Source organism: Dromiciops gliroides, chromosome 5 (genome assembly GCF_019393635.1).
Source record: "Dromiciops gliroides isolate mDroGli1 chromosome 5, mDroGli1.pri, whole genome shotgun sequence".
Classification (NCBI taxonomy): Eukaryota; Metazoa; Chordata; class Mammalia; order Microbiotheria; family Microbiotheriidae; genus Dromiciops; species Dromiciops gliroides.
The window spans coordinates 91,295,376-91,312,082 of NC_057865.1; the positions used below are offsets into that span (position 1 = coordinate 91,295,376).

General features: G+C 35.3%; 1 protein-coding gene across 9 annotated transcripts in view; it reads left to right on the forward strand.

Moving 5' to 3' along the window:
• Positions 1-16,707, forward strand: part of KMT2C (lysine methyltransferase 2C) — a 272,195-nt gene that overhangs the window by 116,155 nt on the left and 139,333 nt on the right. For 8 of the 9 annotated variants that reach the window (XM_043966872.1, XM_043966877.1, XM_043966874.1 and 5 more), the window contains exons 12-14: positions 12,439-12,552; positions 14,124-14,213; positions 15,365-16,089. In XM_043966872.1, coding sequence (XP_043822807.1) covers positions 12,439-12,552; positions 14,124-14,213; positions 15,365-16,089 — 929 coding nt within the window. The remainder of the gene's footprint in view (positions 1-12,438; positions 12,553-14,123; positions 14,214-15,364; positions 16,090-16,707) is intronic. The other variant, XM_043966873.1, reaches the window with a different exon arrangement.

Below are 16,707 nucleotides of genomic sequence, written 5' to 3' on the forward strand. Positions count from 1 at the left end.
GAACCCATGTTTTGAGTCTAAATAAAGTATTCTATCATGGCACACAAAAAACTAATATTCAGAAAAGTAATGTTGTTTAAAAATACACAGCAGAGCGGCAGCTAGATGGCGTAGTGGATAGAGCACCGGCCCTGGAGTCAGGAGTACCTGAGTTCAAATCTGGCCTCAGACACTTAACACTTACTAGCTGTGTGACCCTGGGCAAGTCACTTAACCCCAATTGCCTTACTAAAAAAAAAAAAAATACACAGCAGATAATCAGAAGTTTAAATGCCTATCTCCATTGATATCTCCAACCCACTATCCCCTGAAGTAATCCTTTCTAAATTAATAGTACGTTTTCATCATATTTCTTTAAAATCTGTGTTTCAACTTTCCCTGTCACCCCTAGTGTTCTTGTTTATTCCATTTGGGGAAGTCAAGCAAGTTTAATTCTTTTTCTGCGTGATGGCTGTTCCAGTATTTTAAGCTTGCTGTTGCATCTTAATTCCTTCAACTGATGTTTAGACCATAGACCTCTCTCCTGATCTCATTACCTTTTATTTCTCTACATGTATTCCAGTTCCTGAATATCCTCTTTATAACATGTTTATTTGGGATACCAGAGTATTGTAAAAATACTCCTACTGGAGTATCCCATTACTCTGGACATTTAAGCGTACATTACATTTTTTTTTGCTGGCCTATCCAATGCTTCCTTGTACTCTAGATTAAAAAAAAAAAACTAACTTGTTATTTATCTTGAATATTAATTTTATGTTAACCTTTTTTGTTTAATTCTTCACTTTTTAAACATGTTTATTTTTAGAGGAAACGAGAAGGAAAAGTTTTTGGATATTCTTCTGTTATCCATCATCTTTGTTTCATCCCCTCCTCACCTCAGTTCAGTTAAAAGCAACAATGTCACACACACACACACACACACACACACACACACGCATGCCATTATTGCTGTGTGTGTGTGTGTGTGTGTGTGTGTGTGTGTGTGTGTGTGTGTGTGTATTTGGGGCAGTGAGGGTTAAGTGACATGCCCAAGGTCACACAGCTAGTGTCAAGTGTCTGAGGACAGACTTGGACTCAAGTCCTCCTGAATCCAAGGCTTGTGCTTTATCTACTGCGCCACCTTGTTGCCCCAGTGGCAACAGTATTTAACAACCATTTTGTAGGTTAAATTAATTTTATAAATCAGGATATAGAATTAATCAGTATGAAATAAATGATGATAATCATGTTTTCAAAAAAAAATTGATAGGTATTTGCATGATGTCCTATTTGATGGTATTTCCCCTAAAAAATGTTGATTTAAAAAAAAAATACTTGGTGAATTCTAGAGAAAACAAATGCATGTGTGTGATTTATTTCAAATCCAGATTGGTAACTTCATTAGAGGAACTACTAATGAAGAAACTTTGTCCATCAGTGTAGATAGACAGCTTTTCTGAAACTCGTCTCAGAAATTTGCCTGGTGTGTAGTAAGAGAGGGAATAACAGAAATGAAATAATAAGGAATCTTTAGTACTTCAAGGTTGGCAAAGTCCTTTACAAATATTATCTTATTTGATTCTCCTGGCAACCTGTGAGGTAGGGGTTTCAATTTTTCCTGTTTACCAAAGAGGAAAGTAAGGCAAACATATTAAATGATTGGTGAAGGGTCACATAGCTTGTCTATGGCTAGATTTCAACTCATCATCTTCTTGACTCTCCTGGCTAAGCTTTGTGTGCTTGCTAATCAACCCACAACTTTTATGTATCAGAGGCAAGATTTGAACTGAGGTTTTCCTTCCTGCAAGGCTAACTTTGCAAATTTTCAATATCTTCTCTCATAGGCACACATATGGTAATGGAATATAATGTAATTGAGCTATTTGAAATAGTTTTTGTAAAGATTGAATTTAGGAGAAGGCAAGTATCTTATTTGAAAGAAATAGGGTGGTTTTTCAAAAACATTTATGTAGGTTATTCTAAGAATATTGAGGTTGGCTTTTAATCTATTCTTAGGGGGAAACAGCAATTGAAGGAGATTTTTCAGGTTATTTAGCAGTTTTGTTTGCAACAAGGAAGCAAGATGCTTACAAATGTGATAATCTTAATATAAATGTTTTAGTCTCTGCTTAGCAATCATTGATTCAATCATTTGTTTTCCAGGAGTAACTTCATATATGAAGAATAACATGATTGAATAAAAATGAATGATTAAAATGGATTTTCATAAATAAATTGGATTACTTTGTTAGTAAAATTTTTATATTGAAAGATAATATGCAAATGTTTGCCTGTATACATGTATATTTAAGATAAAATAAAGCTCAAGCATCTTAGAATAGTTATTTTACTTTATTTCAGATATTTTTAACTTCTAGTGTATGAATTGTTTTTAAAATAAGATATAACTTGATAATCGAAAATAAATACATCAATGAAAGAACTAGGGGGAATCATTTTAAACCGAAGGAGCCAATGTAGGAGGCAATAGAGGCAAAGCAATGGAAGTGTGGCACAGGGGAGAAGGTGTGGGGTTCAAATCCTGACTCAATCACTTGCCACCTGGGACTTTAACCTAGACATTTTACTTTTCTATATCTGTTCCCTCATCTTTCAAGTTAGAAAGGATGGCTTAGATGATCTTGAAAGTCCCTTCAAGTTATGAACCTAAGATATTAAGATTAAAAATCCAAGTGGGCAATCGTGATGACAAAAGCATGGGAATAAGAATTGGGCTCATGATTTCACCAAGGGAAGAAACTTGTTCTCCCCCATGCTGGCTGGCTTGTTCTCTGCAATTTCTAGTCATGGAAAGTTCCCTAGAGCAGTGAGATGTTCAATGACTTACCCAGAGTCACACAGTGTATATGTCGGAGGCAGGACTAGAACCCAGGTCTTAGCTTCAAAGTCAGCTCTCTATTCTCTACTCCAAGGATGCCTCAGATAAGTACAAAATTAGGTTTTCAGTAATTCTGAAAGGCCTTCAATATCTAAAGAAATAGTATACAGCAGGAAATGGAGTGCTTGACTTGGAACCATGAAGACCTGATCCAGATCCTGATTTAGCCACTTACTAGATGTGAAATCCCAGGCATATCACTCTCTGGGCCTCGGTTTCTTCATCTGTAAAATTAGAGAGCTGACCTAGAGGACCTTCCAGCTCTAAATCTATGTTCCTACGGTCTTCATTTTACCAAAAAGGAAACTGAGGCTATCACTATACAGCCAACAGCATGGTCACAAGTTAGTTAAGTGTCTGAGGAGGGACATAAACTCAAGTCTGCCTTGCTTACACCACACTGCCCCTCAACTATCCCACACCACGCACTTCAAAACTGCCCTTTCCACCTGCTATTCTGGTATGTGTGTGTGGGGGGGGCCATTGGGGTTAAGTGACTTGCCCAGGGTCACACAGCTAGTAAGTGTTAAGTGTCTGAGGCCGCATTTGAACTCAGATCCTCCTGAATCCAGGGCTGGTGCTCTATCCACTGTGCCACCTAGCTGCCCCTCCACCTGCTACTCTAAATAGATGGGAAAGATTAGAGAGACCTCGTATGTACCGAGTTCCCCATGACAAAGTGACTTTCTTGGGCATGAGAACCATGTTTTTTCCTTTCTTTGTATATCCAGTGTTTTGTTTTTGTTTTTGTTTTGTTTTGCGGGGCAGTGAGGGTTAAGTGCCTTGCCCAGGGTCACACAGCTACTAAGTGTCAAGTGTCTGACACCAGATTTTAATTCAGGTTTTCTGAATCCAGGGCTGGTGCTTTATCTACTGCACCACCTAGCTGCTCCTCATATGGCCAGTCTTGATTGAACACAGTGCTTGGCACAAAGCAAGTTTACTTTTTGAAAACTCAGGAGTAGCTGATTCCTGGATTGGGAATGAAATCAGGACAGGCCTAGTGAAAGTCAGGGGTGAGATATACATTTTCCAGTGCTCTTTCTTCTCTCCTTCCTTGTAGTTCATAAATATTATTAGGGCCTTGCCAAATTTGTGTTTGCTTCCATGAGCATTTATCTTACTCTTCCCTTACTGCAACCCTACTTTGATCATAGAGAACACCTATATGTCCCTGCAGCTTCCCCTTTAAAAGGAAAAGAATTCTGCTGATTTTGAAAGCTGCCAGTCTGTACACCAAATATCAGTCCTACTAGGACCACAGGTTCAAATTCCCATGTAGGTGACTCAGAGCAGCCTACTACAAAACAGTGGACTTTCTTATGCTTGTGAAGGGCAGTGTGGGTTAGAAAACTTCCTATAAAACAGGTATAGAGGGGCAGCTAGGTGGCGCAGTGGATAGAGCACCTGCCCTGGAGTCAGGAGTACCTGAGTTCAAATCCGCCCTCAGACACTTAACACTTACTAGCTATGTGACCCTAGGCAAGTCACTTAACCCCAATTGCCTCACTAAAAAGAAAAGGAAAAAAAAAAGCTTAAAAAACAAAACAAAACAAAACAAAAACAAAACAGGTATAGGATATCTCCTTAGAAAACAAAAGAGGGGCAGCTAGGTGGCACAGTGGCCTGGATTCAGGAGTAGCTTAGTTTAAATATGGCCTTTGACACTTGCTAGATGTGTGGCCTGGGTGAGTCACTTATAACCCCACTTACCTCACCAAAAAAATAAAGAAAAGAAAACAAAAGACATTTAAACCCTAGGACCTCATTGTTCACCATATTCTGGATTATTGCTGCTGTTCTATTATTAATCTTTCTCGTATTGGGGACTCCTGGCAGTTTGGTGAAGCCTGTGGAGGGAATCCTCTTCAGAACAATGTTTTTAAATGCACAAAAGGACAATAAAGGAAATCAATTCTACTGAAATGCAGCTATGCAAAAAAAATTAATAAAAAATGCTGTTATGAAATATTTTTAAGCATGTAATCTTGGATTAGATGCTGCCTGCTGAGAGGCCCAAATCTCTCAAAATGTCTTTGCCTTCCATACGATCTCTGCCCTAAAAGAGTTATTAATGAAACATCTTGAGGTTTCTGTGCCATCCTTACTTGATAATGAGCTTGAGCTTGCTGGGCCGAGTTCAAGGTGACATTACAGAGCTCACAATACACAGGCCTGCTCCAGGGCCCCAGCTCAAATGAGCTCCTGTGTACTGACCAGCGGTAAAGCGGCCTCCAGCCCCAGAGGGCTCTGCAGAAAGGTGGTTCTTGACCTGGTGGCCGCTGCCATAGGAAGAGGGGATGAGAGCTACTCTGAGGGAGGAAGTCCCTTGTGCTGCAAGAGGATCATTGGGCAGAAGAGCAGGCACGCTCTAGGGGCCCGGGGAAGAGTTCGGACTTCAGATCTGAATGAACAAGAAAGAGATATTCAGATGGTAGCCTTAACAACATAGGTAACGCTTAAATGCTTGGACATTTTGAATGAGTGGGTGTGTATTAAGTGCCTATCATATGCTGGGCGATTAAAACAACTCTGTTAATTCAGAAACAAGAACAAAATAGTTCCTGCCCTCAAGGACCCTCATTTCTACTGGAGGAAAACAACATGTACACCCACACATAAGTAAATTAAAAAGAAGTAATTTTGGAGGGTCCAAGGCACACAGGACAGCTAGATGGCACAGTGGATAGAACACTGGGCCTGGAGTCAGGAAGGCTCATCTTCATGAGTTCAATCTGGCCTCTCACACTTCCTAGCTGTGTGACCCTTGCCAAGTCACTTATCCCTATTTGCCTCAGTTTATTCATCTGTAAAATGAGCTGGAGAGGGAAGGGGCAAAACGCTCCTGTATCTTTGCCAAGAAAACTCCAAATGGGGCCACAAGGAGTCAGACACAACTGAACAACAACACCAAGCCACACTAAGAATTAAGGTTGGGGGTGCTGGGCGACAGCTAGATGGCACAGTGGATAAAGCACCAGCCCTGGATTCAGGAGGACCTGAGTTCAAATGCAGTCTCAGGGACTTGACACTTACTAGCTGTGTGACCCTGGGCAAGTCACAAACCTCATTGCCCCACCAAAAATAAAGAAAATTAAGATGAGGCGAATAAGGAAAGGCTTTTAAAGGGAAAGGGGAGATTCATTGAAGGGAACTAGGAAACGAGGAAAAGGGAGAGAGCACTCCAGCATTTCGGAGTAAAGGAACTGATTATAGTGATCATGAAGGTTGAATAACAACCAAAGAAGTGTCTGCCTAGTATAGTAGAAAAGCTTCCAATTCTGAAGTCTGAAGACCTACATTTCCCCATCTGTGTAATGAGGGGCTTAAATTGATGGCTTCCAAGGTCCCTTTCAGGAGCCATGGGCTTATTATAACAGCTTGGGATTCTTGGACGATTATTTGATGTCTCTGTGCCTCAGTTTCCTCATTTGTAAAAATAAGAGCAAGAACTAGATGTCCTCAGAGGTCCCTTCCACCTCTGCATTGTGATCCTAAGATGCCATATGACAACTCAGCATTTCTGTCTTGTTATTTTTTTCTTGACTATAATTGGCTTCCTTTTTAATCTTTTTTAAAAAATGAACTAAAAAAACCTTCTTTTAAGAGATCCATTGACTTAGCCTGACAGGTAATGATGTTCTATAAACAATAAAGATCCAGAATCCCTGCTTGTTTGCATAATAATTTAAATAGTACATTAATAATGTTTATTTTAAAACCTATATAATTAGTTTTCATCAAACAATTAATTAACAAGATTATTTTTCTTTTGAAAATATTTAATGAAGCATTTAATTCTAAAATGGCAACCACTATTCATCTGTTGGTGTTATGAAGCATAAAAAATTCCAGGGCCAAGAGCTGAACCACTAAAGAAGTATTTATGGGGGGCAGCTAGGTGGCGCAGTGGATAAGGCACCAGCCTTGGATTCTGGAGGACCTGGGTTCAAACCCAGCCTCAGACACTTAGTAGCTGTGTGATCTTGGGCAAGTCACTTAACCCCCATTGCCCTGCCCCCAAAAAATAAAAAGTATTTGACTTTTAATTTCGTTTTTTAAACTAGTGAAAGTAACTTTACCTGATTGATTCATATTGCAGTAACAGTTTTTATTTTGTAACAGTAATTTCTGTAGGCACAAAAATAATTGCTTTCTAATTTCTAGATGAAAAATCAGAATCATAGATCTTTTCTTTTAAATACATTACAAGGAAGATGATATGTTCCTTTCCTATAAATAGCGCTTTGCAAGTTGTTCATGTTGAGTGAACTAAAGGTGTTTCTGTATTTTTTATATCTTTATATTTATTTTAATGAAATATTTGTTTTCTTTTATTTAATTTTAGCATTTATAAATATTTTAATAACTTGAATAATGTAGTGAAAAGTAAACTAATATTCTCATTAGTAATTGTTTGCTTAAGAAAATTCTCCCATATTTGTGACTTTAGTTAAATAGATATTTTAAAAAAATACTAATATTTGCTTTCTTTTTTGTCATAATGTTGCAAAATTTTTTCACAAGTTTATTCCATATAGCGTCATACCAGCTTTGAGGTTTTTGGGTACCTCCATATATTTGGCAAATTTCCTACTTTAAAACCTTAAATGAATATCTTTAAAATGTAACAAACTTTTTCATTACTAAAAATCTACCCCACTTCTTAATGAAGTGTCTGTAATTTTAATTTTATAAACAAAAGTACAATGTTTTCAAAATCACATATCATATTGCTAAAGAGGAGATATATGAGATATTCTTAGTTTTTGTTTTGGTTTTTGTTTTGTTTTTTTTGGTGATGCAATTGGGGTTAAGTGACTTGCCCAGAGTGACACAGCTAGTAAGTGTTAAGTGTCTGAGGCCGGATTTGAACTCAGGTACTCTTGACTCCAGGGCTGCTGCTCTATCCACTGTGCCACCTAGCTGCCCAACTCTTAGTATTTTAAATAAACTTCAGTCCTTATTATTAAGGACACAGCCTTAATTCTTAAAGCCTGCCTTGCACTTGACTTTAAAATAGAATGTCTTTCCTTTGCTATTGCATTACAGTCAGTTATAATTCCTAGCTTAATTTTGTTTATGAGTTCAATTATTTTATTATTATGATATCTGTGTATTAAAATCAGATGATAAGAAATTATAAAATCTTTTTTGTGTAGAGACTAATGTTTTTAATGTTCACATAAAAAGTAGTTTTAGAAATAAAATTGTCCAGTCCCCTCCTTTTACATATGAGAAAAGATGCATATAGAGATTGACTCTTACATAATATTTCAATGCAAAAACTTGAGCGATAGTCTTGTTATTTTTAGACCTTTTCTCTTTTCAAGTGCTTTCTCTAGTTTTTTCGAAGGATTTTTCATCAAGAATTACATTTTGTATTTACTTTCAGAAAAATATCCCTTTAAACATTTATATATCATTGTTAGAGAGGTATTAATAGCAGTCTTAATTATAATCAATTTCATTTTGGGGCTTTGCATTGACTTATTAAGAGATTGCTGAAAACAATTTACATACTCTGTTTCATGACATTTAACATAATTGTGAAATTCCTGTATGTAAGCACATGATGGTCAGTGAAGGAGAGAGATAGGTCACAGATAATTTGAAAAGACAAGAGCTAAGGAAAGATAGAAAAACTTACGTACAATGGCCTTTGTGAGAACAGTTGTTTAGTTAATGGCTTTTATACGACTAATCGTGAAAAGGAGGAGAAAAGCATGTAAATTGGCTAAATTGAAGACTACTTAGACAGTTCCTTAATTAGTTTCTCAAACTATTTCTTTTTTGTTTTGTTTTGTTTTTTTAGTGAGGCAATTGGGGTTAAGTGAGTTGCCCAGGGTCACACAGCTAGTAAGTGTTAAGCGTCTGAGGCCGGATTTGAACTTAGGTACTCCTGACTCCAGGGCCTGTGGTCTATCCACTGCGCCATCTAGCTGCCCCTTTTCTGTTTTTTGTTTTTTGTTTTTTTTTTTAGTTTCTCAAACTATTTCAAGGGATTAGCATAATGCCTGCACAAAGTAGGCTTTTAATAAATGTTTATGGATTGATTGCTATAGGATGTGTTATGTCCCAGAATAGCTAGTTACTAAACAATTGAAATTTTATTAGCTGAACCAATGTGTAAACTTCATTGTATTCAGGGTAGGAGGGGCAGTTCGTTGAGGATTTAGCACAAAGAACTCTCTAGAACATTTATTTCACCACGGTATTGGGAGGAAATGTCAGTTGAAATATCAGGGTTCTAGCATGGAAATGAAGATATGTGTTGTGACAATGTAAACATGCTTTTGTATGAACTAGAAAAGTTAAGTAATGTGAACAATGATAGTCTTTTCCATGTATGCGTGTATGCATATATACATACACATATACGTGCATACATACACATATAACATTTCCTTTTTCCAATTTTTTATCTGTTACTTTGTTACTGAGTTTTTTAAGTCATGTCCTACTCTTCATGACCCCATTTGGTAAGGGTTTTTTTCCCCCAATAAAAATATTTTATTATTTTCCAGTTACACGTAGAGATAGTTTTCAACATTTGTTTATGTAAGATTTCCAATTTCAAATTTTTCTCTCTCCTTCTCTCCCCCTCCCCTAGGCATCAGGTAATCTGATATAGGTATATATATAATATTAAACATATTTCTGCATTAGTTATGTTAGAAGAATCAGGGCAAAAAAGTAAAAACCTCAAAAAAAGAAAAACAGCAGCACCAAAAACAAAAGAAATAGTATGGTTCAATCCGCATCCATATTCCACAGTTGTTTTTTTGTTTTGTTTTTTCCTGGATTTGGAGAGCCTTTTCCATCATGAGTCCTTTGGAACTTTCTTGTACCGTTGTATTGGTGAGAAGAATCTAGTCTGTCACGGTTGATCAACACATAATGTTGATGATACTGTGTATGATGTTCTTCTGGTTCTGTTCATCTCACTCGTCATCAGTTCATGCAAGTCCTTCCAGGTTTCTCTGAACTCCTTCTGCTCATCGTTTCTTATAGCACAATAGAATTCCATTACATTCATATACCACAACTTGTTCAGCCATTTCCCAGTGGATGAGCAACCCCATAATTTCCAATTCCTTGCCACCACAAAAAGAACAGCTATAAAAATTTTTGTACATGTGGGTCCTTTTGCCTTTTTTATGATCTCTTTGGGAAAAAGACCCAAAAGTAGTATTGCTGGGTCAAAAGGTATGCATAACTTTATAACCCTTTGGGCATAATTCCATTTGGCGTTTTCTTGGCAAAGTTACTAGAGAAGTTTCCCATTTCTTTCTCTAGCTCTTTTTGTTTTGTTTTGTTTTGTTTTGGTTTTTTGCGGGGCAATGGGGGTTAAATGACTTGCCCAGGGTCACACAGCTAGTAAGTGTCAAGTGTCTGAGGCTGGATTTGAACTCAGGTACTCCTGAATCCAGGGCCAGTGCTTTATCCACTGCGCCACCTAGCCGCCCCTCTAGCTCTTTTTTAAGATGCAGAAACTGAGGCAAGCAGGGTTAAGGGACTTTCCCTGAGTCATACAACTAGTAAGTGTCTTAGAAAAGATTTTAACTAAGGTCTTCTTGACTTCAGTTCTTGCATTCTATCCACTGTACCCCATGCACATTAACTCCTCGCCCCCAGTTTTCCCCTTCATTTTAGGATTTTCTGTACCTATATGTGGTGCGTTTATCCAAGTGGTGATGATCCTAAAGGAATTAGTTTGCTATAGTAATAGAAGTCTGTTTCTGATTTAGTTTAATTCTAAGACTGAATTATTTTCAGTTGCTTTTCATGTTTTTTCATATTATACACAGTTGTTCACAAATGCTAATGTGGTCTTAATAAATTCTTTTTGATCATGATGGTTTAATAAACTAATTTAAAGACAATTCAGCCCTGATAGAAGAAATTTTGGAAATAACTAATAAATATTACATAGCAATAGGTAATTTAATTGGAAATGAAAAAAATCTATGTACCTAGTATGAAAAAGAAACAGTAATCACATTTGAAGAAATATGCAAAATTGTTAGAAACTGTTATCCCATTATTTGCTAGCAACACTGATGAATTAACAACAATAAATGAATACTATGTAAAGTAACTAGATTAACAGAATAACAGGTAGAATATTTGATGTAACTACAAGTACCATTGTAATGTGGAATTTGAAGTCACACCAGATATGTCATCTGACTTTCCTAATGCAAGGATTGTTATTTTGAAAAATGCCATTAATAATAAATGGAAATTCAATTCTAGTTTTAACCCTTACTCTCTTAGGTAACTACCTGTCTTAAAGTGTTTTTCTTGCCTAATTCCTAAAAATTCTAATTTCCCTTTGTTGAGGGCACTATTTCACTCTAAGATGTTTTGTTTCTGACGTTTATCTCCCCTTTTCTCTTTTCCCCTTCCACTCCTCCTTGTTTGTATGGTAAGATAGATTTCTGTTCCTGAGTGTGTATGTTAGTGCTATTTCTGATGAGAGTGCTCCTTCTCCTCTCCACCCCCCTGCTCTCTGCCCACTTCCCTCATTTTCTTTTTCACTGTAAGGGGTTGAAAAGTCTGGGAACAAAGAAAGATCTCTTGTCAAGGAATTGAAGACAGTATTCTTAGGCCTGATGGACAGTCTGGAAAAGCCTGCAGGAAGAAAAAGAGCTTGAAAGGATTTTAGGATTAGATAAATGAATGTTTAAAGATGCTTTATAGGCAAATAGAGAAGGGGACAATGGATGAGGAGAGATTGAAAATAAGGGGGAGGGAGTTGATGGTACCAAGGTCACAAGTAGAGTAGTTGGTGTTGATGAAGAGAAGACTGCTTATTCCTCCAAGACTAGAGTTTAGAATAAGCATCAATGCCACAATGATTTCCTCTGTGAAATTGTAGTGAAAGAAGGTGTACGCTAAACATGGCTTCATTATTTTTTCCTTTGAAGTACAAGGAAAGGTTTACTATTATTGGCTTAGATAAGACAGGTGTTATGCTTAAAACTTTTCAGCAGTTATATTCCTATAATTGGATAACACAGTCAAGATCATAAAACATATCAACAGTCCAAAACTTTGGACTGATTATTAGTTTAAATTTAATAGAAATAATGTTATATCGTTACACATGTGGAGTTTGTTTCTGCCTTTCTGTTAGATGGGATATGCATGGCTAGATAGTTCATCAGAGAGGGGAAGTGATTTGCCCAGTGTCAAGTCATAAATGATAAATTCTAGGATTTGAATTTGTGTTCATTATATTGGTTTTTATTACACTCCATATAGACTTATTTTTGAATGTTTCAGTGCTAACTATTTTTTTGTTTTGATATGTTCTTTACTTTTCTACATTTTACAATATTGACTAACATATCCTAGTCCAGATTTTGAGAAGTATAAGAATCAGTTTCTCATTTTTTTTAGTAGTTTGTTTTAGTGAGATGAAGCAATAGTAGGACCTGATAGTTAGACTTATAGATCAAGTAATAGTAGAGTTTTAGAGAACCACCAGCCTTCTCAAGATACATTTAAGAGATTGCATCCTAATTAATAGAAATTATTTTCCTTTTAAGAGTGTGCTAATGAAATGGAAACAGAAGGAGTTGATGAGAGTTTGGTGTTTATGGACCAAGCTGTGAGAAGCAGTTCTTTAGATCAAGACCCAATGCATGAAATTGTTCCAGTTGGTAAGAAGATCTATAATAAAATATGTGTTAAGATAGTTATTTTTTCCACACATAAAACATAGACACACACATATTGTATAGCTCACTGAATTAAAACTAAATTAGAAATTATCTATGTAAACCCTAACCCTTAGGGGAAGACTCCCAATATGAGATGGTAACTCTAGAAGTTAAAGCTAATTGGTAGGGGTTGAGAACTTCTTAGTTTGCAGGGGCATGCTGAAACTTGGTCTTGTGTTAAGCATCTTAGTGGTGTATATCAGTTCACGTAAAGAAAGTTAAAATCATATCTCGATTTAAAAGTTTTTGTTGTCTTCACATGTTCTTGTTCTTTCAATTAAATATGTATTGGTATTTTTTATTAAAAAAAAAAACCTTGATGTTCTCATGAGTAGGAAATACTTAAAATGTCAACGAAATATTAGTATTATAACTGATAAACCAAATATTTATTACTTTTAAGAAGCTACTTCATGCTGTATGTTTGCATTTTGGATGTTACATAGTTGAGATAAATTTCCTACCCTTCATGACCTTAAATTCTATTACTAAACTCTAGAAAATAATCTAATCTATATCTGTGTGTACATGTGTACATAATGTATATACATGACATATACTAAGTTTCCTAAAAGTTTAATTGTGATTTTAAACTTTGATAACTTTAGAAGTATAATTGCTCCATACTTAAAAACATATGAATGATTCATTCAGATTTTTAAAAATACTATTATGTTTCTATTGAAATTAACTATAAGTAGGATTTTGTATTATACATTACTCCAGATGATTTTTTTATCTTTAAACCTTTCATCAGCTGGCACTCACATTTAATGCTAATCCTAGCTGTAACAACATCCAAAGAACATGGCTTTGATCCATATTTGACAGTTTTGATGTGACCCCACAAGTCAAAAAACTTTTAGAAACAGGTTAGGTGATAGAGTTGGGCAACTTCATCCCCATCCAATGAGAAAGTTTCATCCAGAAGTTGCCATACATATACATTACATAATGAGCAGGGTACACAGTTCTTATTAAAATAGAAATTTAGATAAACATGCAATTATATTCATGTTTTGTAGCATTTTTATTTCTGAAGGTATTAAAACTTAAAAATGCACCATTTTATGGTAACTTCTGAGTTTGTGTGTCTTTTCAAATCCATTTTGGGTTTATTTATTAAGTGATTTTTTTAGAATAATGAAGATTATTCCCATATTTCCTTAATCTGATGCTGAGTAGTACTCATTTTTTAGGAGAAAAAGCACAAAGTTGCATGGCTTTTCAGGTTTTATAACATAAGATAATTTTTATATAATAATTAAAGAAAACAGAAATGCTGTAGTTGAAATAGGAAAGTAAGTAGTAGAGAAATACCATTAGTGTTAGTACACCTGAGGTATATGGGAGAATGAAAAAATGATATTCATAGCAATAGTGTATTTGAGTTGTTTATCATTTTGTCCAGAGAGTGTGAAATTTCAAATTAATCCTCCTGATAATGTATAAGATTAAGTGTTACATGAAGGTTTTACAAACTGTTGGAGACTTTATAAAATTGTTTCCAGCAGCTATCCATGATTGTGATGAAGAACAGAGTAATATCAAGACTATCAATCCATCAGTAACACTTATAACAGGCAGTCCTCTAATTCCTGGTAAGTAATCTTTATTATTAAATTTTCTTATTTTCTAAGTTGGGATTTGTCCTAGTGATGGAAGTTCCCATTTGGATCAGATGACACATCAGCTTTTAAAAATTTACTGTCTTTATGTTTGTCTATCACATACATTTCTAAATATATATTTCTTTCTCTTCCTCGAGTAAGATATGTCACAAAGAAAAAAGAGGGTTTTAGAAACGAAGTTCAGTAAAACTTAGGCCATCAAACAAATGTGACAGCATAATCAATGTTCCTTACATTTAGTTCCCCATTTTCTCATCTCTTTTTGAGAACCAAACTAGTTCTTGAATACCTGGCATTTATTCACTTCATTATATTCACATACCAAAATGTTTCAGCTATTTCCTCAGTTGATGGGGCACTCATTATGTTTACTGTTTTTGTTTTTGTTTTGTTTTTTTTTTTTGTTACTATAAAAAATACAGCTACCGAAGATACATAGGGAATTACCATAAATTAAGAACTATTTCCTAATGGATACGTAGCCAAAAGGTATGAAGAAACAGTTCTCTCAAGAAGAATTGCAGTCTATTAACTATATTTTTTAAATGCTCCATATGACTTTTTATTAGAGAAATGCAAATATAGACGACATTGATGTTTTACCTCACACATAGAGAATGGCCAAACATGAGAAAAGAGAAAAATAGTTTATGTTGTAAGAGTTACAGAAAAATAGGCACACCAGTACACTCAGTTTTGGTGGTTATATGTGTTGGTATGGTCTAACCATTTTTGAAGGTAATTTGGAATTGTACTTAAAAAGTCATTAAATTTTTATAAATTTCTTCTGATCCAGAAGTTCCACTGGGAAGAAAGGATTGTGCCATCTACACCAAAATAAATATTCATAGCATCTTTTTTTCTTTCTTTTTTTTATTCTTTGGGGTGGGGGGTGTTGCTGTAAGTCTTTGACTTAAGGCTGCTGCTCCCAGCCTTTATTCAAAATCTTTCCATGGTAAATGTTATTATTTCTTGTGGCTCATTGACACTATGTGTTGTATGGCTTTTTTTTAATGATTCAGCATGTTTTTATATCTTTCTATAGGTCAGACCTTTAAGAAAATTTGATATTAATAAAAATCTTAAGTGCTCTCTATCTCTATCTGCCTATCTACATGCAGATCCCACACAGGATAAATTAGGTGCCGAAGTGCAAAGTGAAGCTTTGCATCAGATTGATAAAGATGAAATGGAAATGTCTGACAAAATGGTGCAATCTTATGATGAAGATCAAAATGAAAATAAGATGAAAGTGACGGAAAATGATGATCCTCTGTCAAAGTCAGAGGCTTCCCCAAAAGATGAGGAATCACAGTCAATACAGGAATCCAAGGCAGTAGCATCCTCTGAAGAATCACCATCTCCACAGTCAACACCTGAAAATGTCATTACAGTATCAGAAGATTTGCCTTCCACATGCAAAGAAAAAACTGTTTTAATTGAAGAGATGGACTTGGGAATAGACAAGGTTCAGGGAGAAATGGAAAAAGATGAAATCTGTAAAGTTTCGTCAGGTATTGTGGAAATGGAATGCCTCCCCACATTTGATGATTGTTTAAAAGTTGGTTCACCTCTAGAAGACAAACCCATAAAATCACCATCGGAAACAGATTTAGCATTTTCATCAGCAGTAGATATAAGCAAGACAAATATATGTTCCTCTTCCATAGTTTCTTTAGACTTGACTTCTGCAAATGACATGCTTCACAGTGAACCTTCAAATTTACATTCTTCTGCTGGAAACATTATGCCAACAACCTATATCTCAGTCACTCCAAAAATTGGCATGGGTAAACCAGCTATTACCAAAAGAAAGTTTTCGCCAGGTAGACCACGATCAAAACAGGTAGGATTATTATTTTTTGATGTTGTCAAAGAATATTATTAGATTTCAGTGAAATTTTTAAAAATGCTTACTTTGGAGATTAATTTTTATTAAGAAATAGAGAATGAAAACATTTAGTTTACTTTGTATTATACATGATGTTCTTTGAAAAAGTGCTATCTTTAAAACATTAGAAAAATGGAATTATGAATGTTCAGTTTTTCTGTGGCCTCATAGTAAAGAACTGCTTCTAAAACAGCTTTTTATTTACATCAAAATAACAAGTCTTCTTTAAAAGTCAAATTTATAGTGCACTGGACTAAAGTTAGCCTTGTTGTTTTTCTTGGTTTCATGTATCAATTTATAATTGTATGCGCACACACACACATATATATATACATTTGCACAATTTAATTTTAATAAAATAGATGCTACCTATGAAATATCTCAAATAACTTTTATCAAAGTACCATGAGTAATTTTGGTAAAGTTTTACTGGGAGCTTTTTGTTTTTGTTGTTGTTTTTAATTTCAATTTTTAAATGAGTTTATTGTTTGCAGAGAATTAAATCCAATCTGGATTAGATTCTCTCTCCTCTTCCCCCCCCTTTTTTTTTTCCAATGTATGTCTTTTTAATGG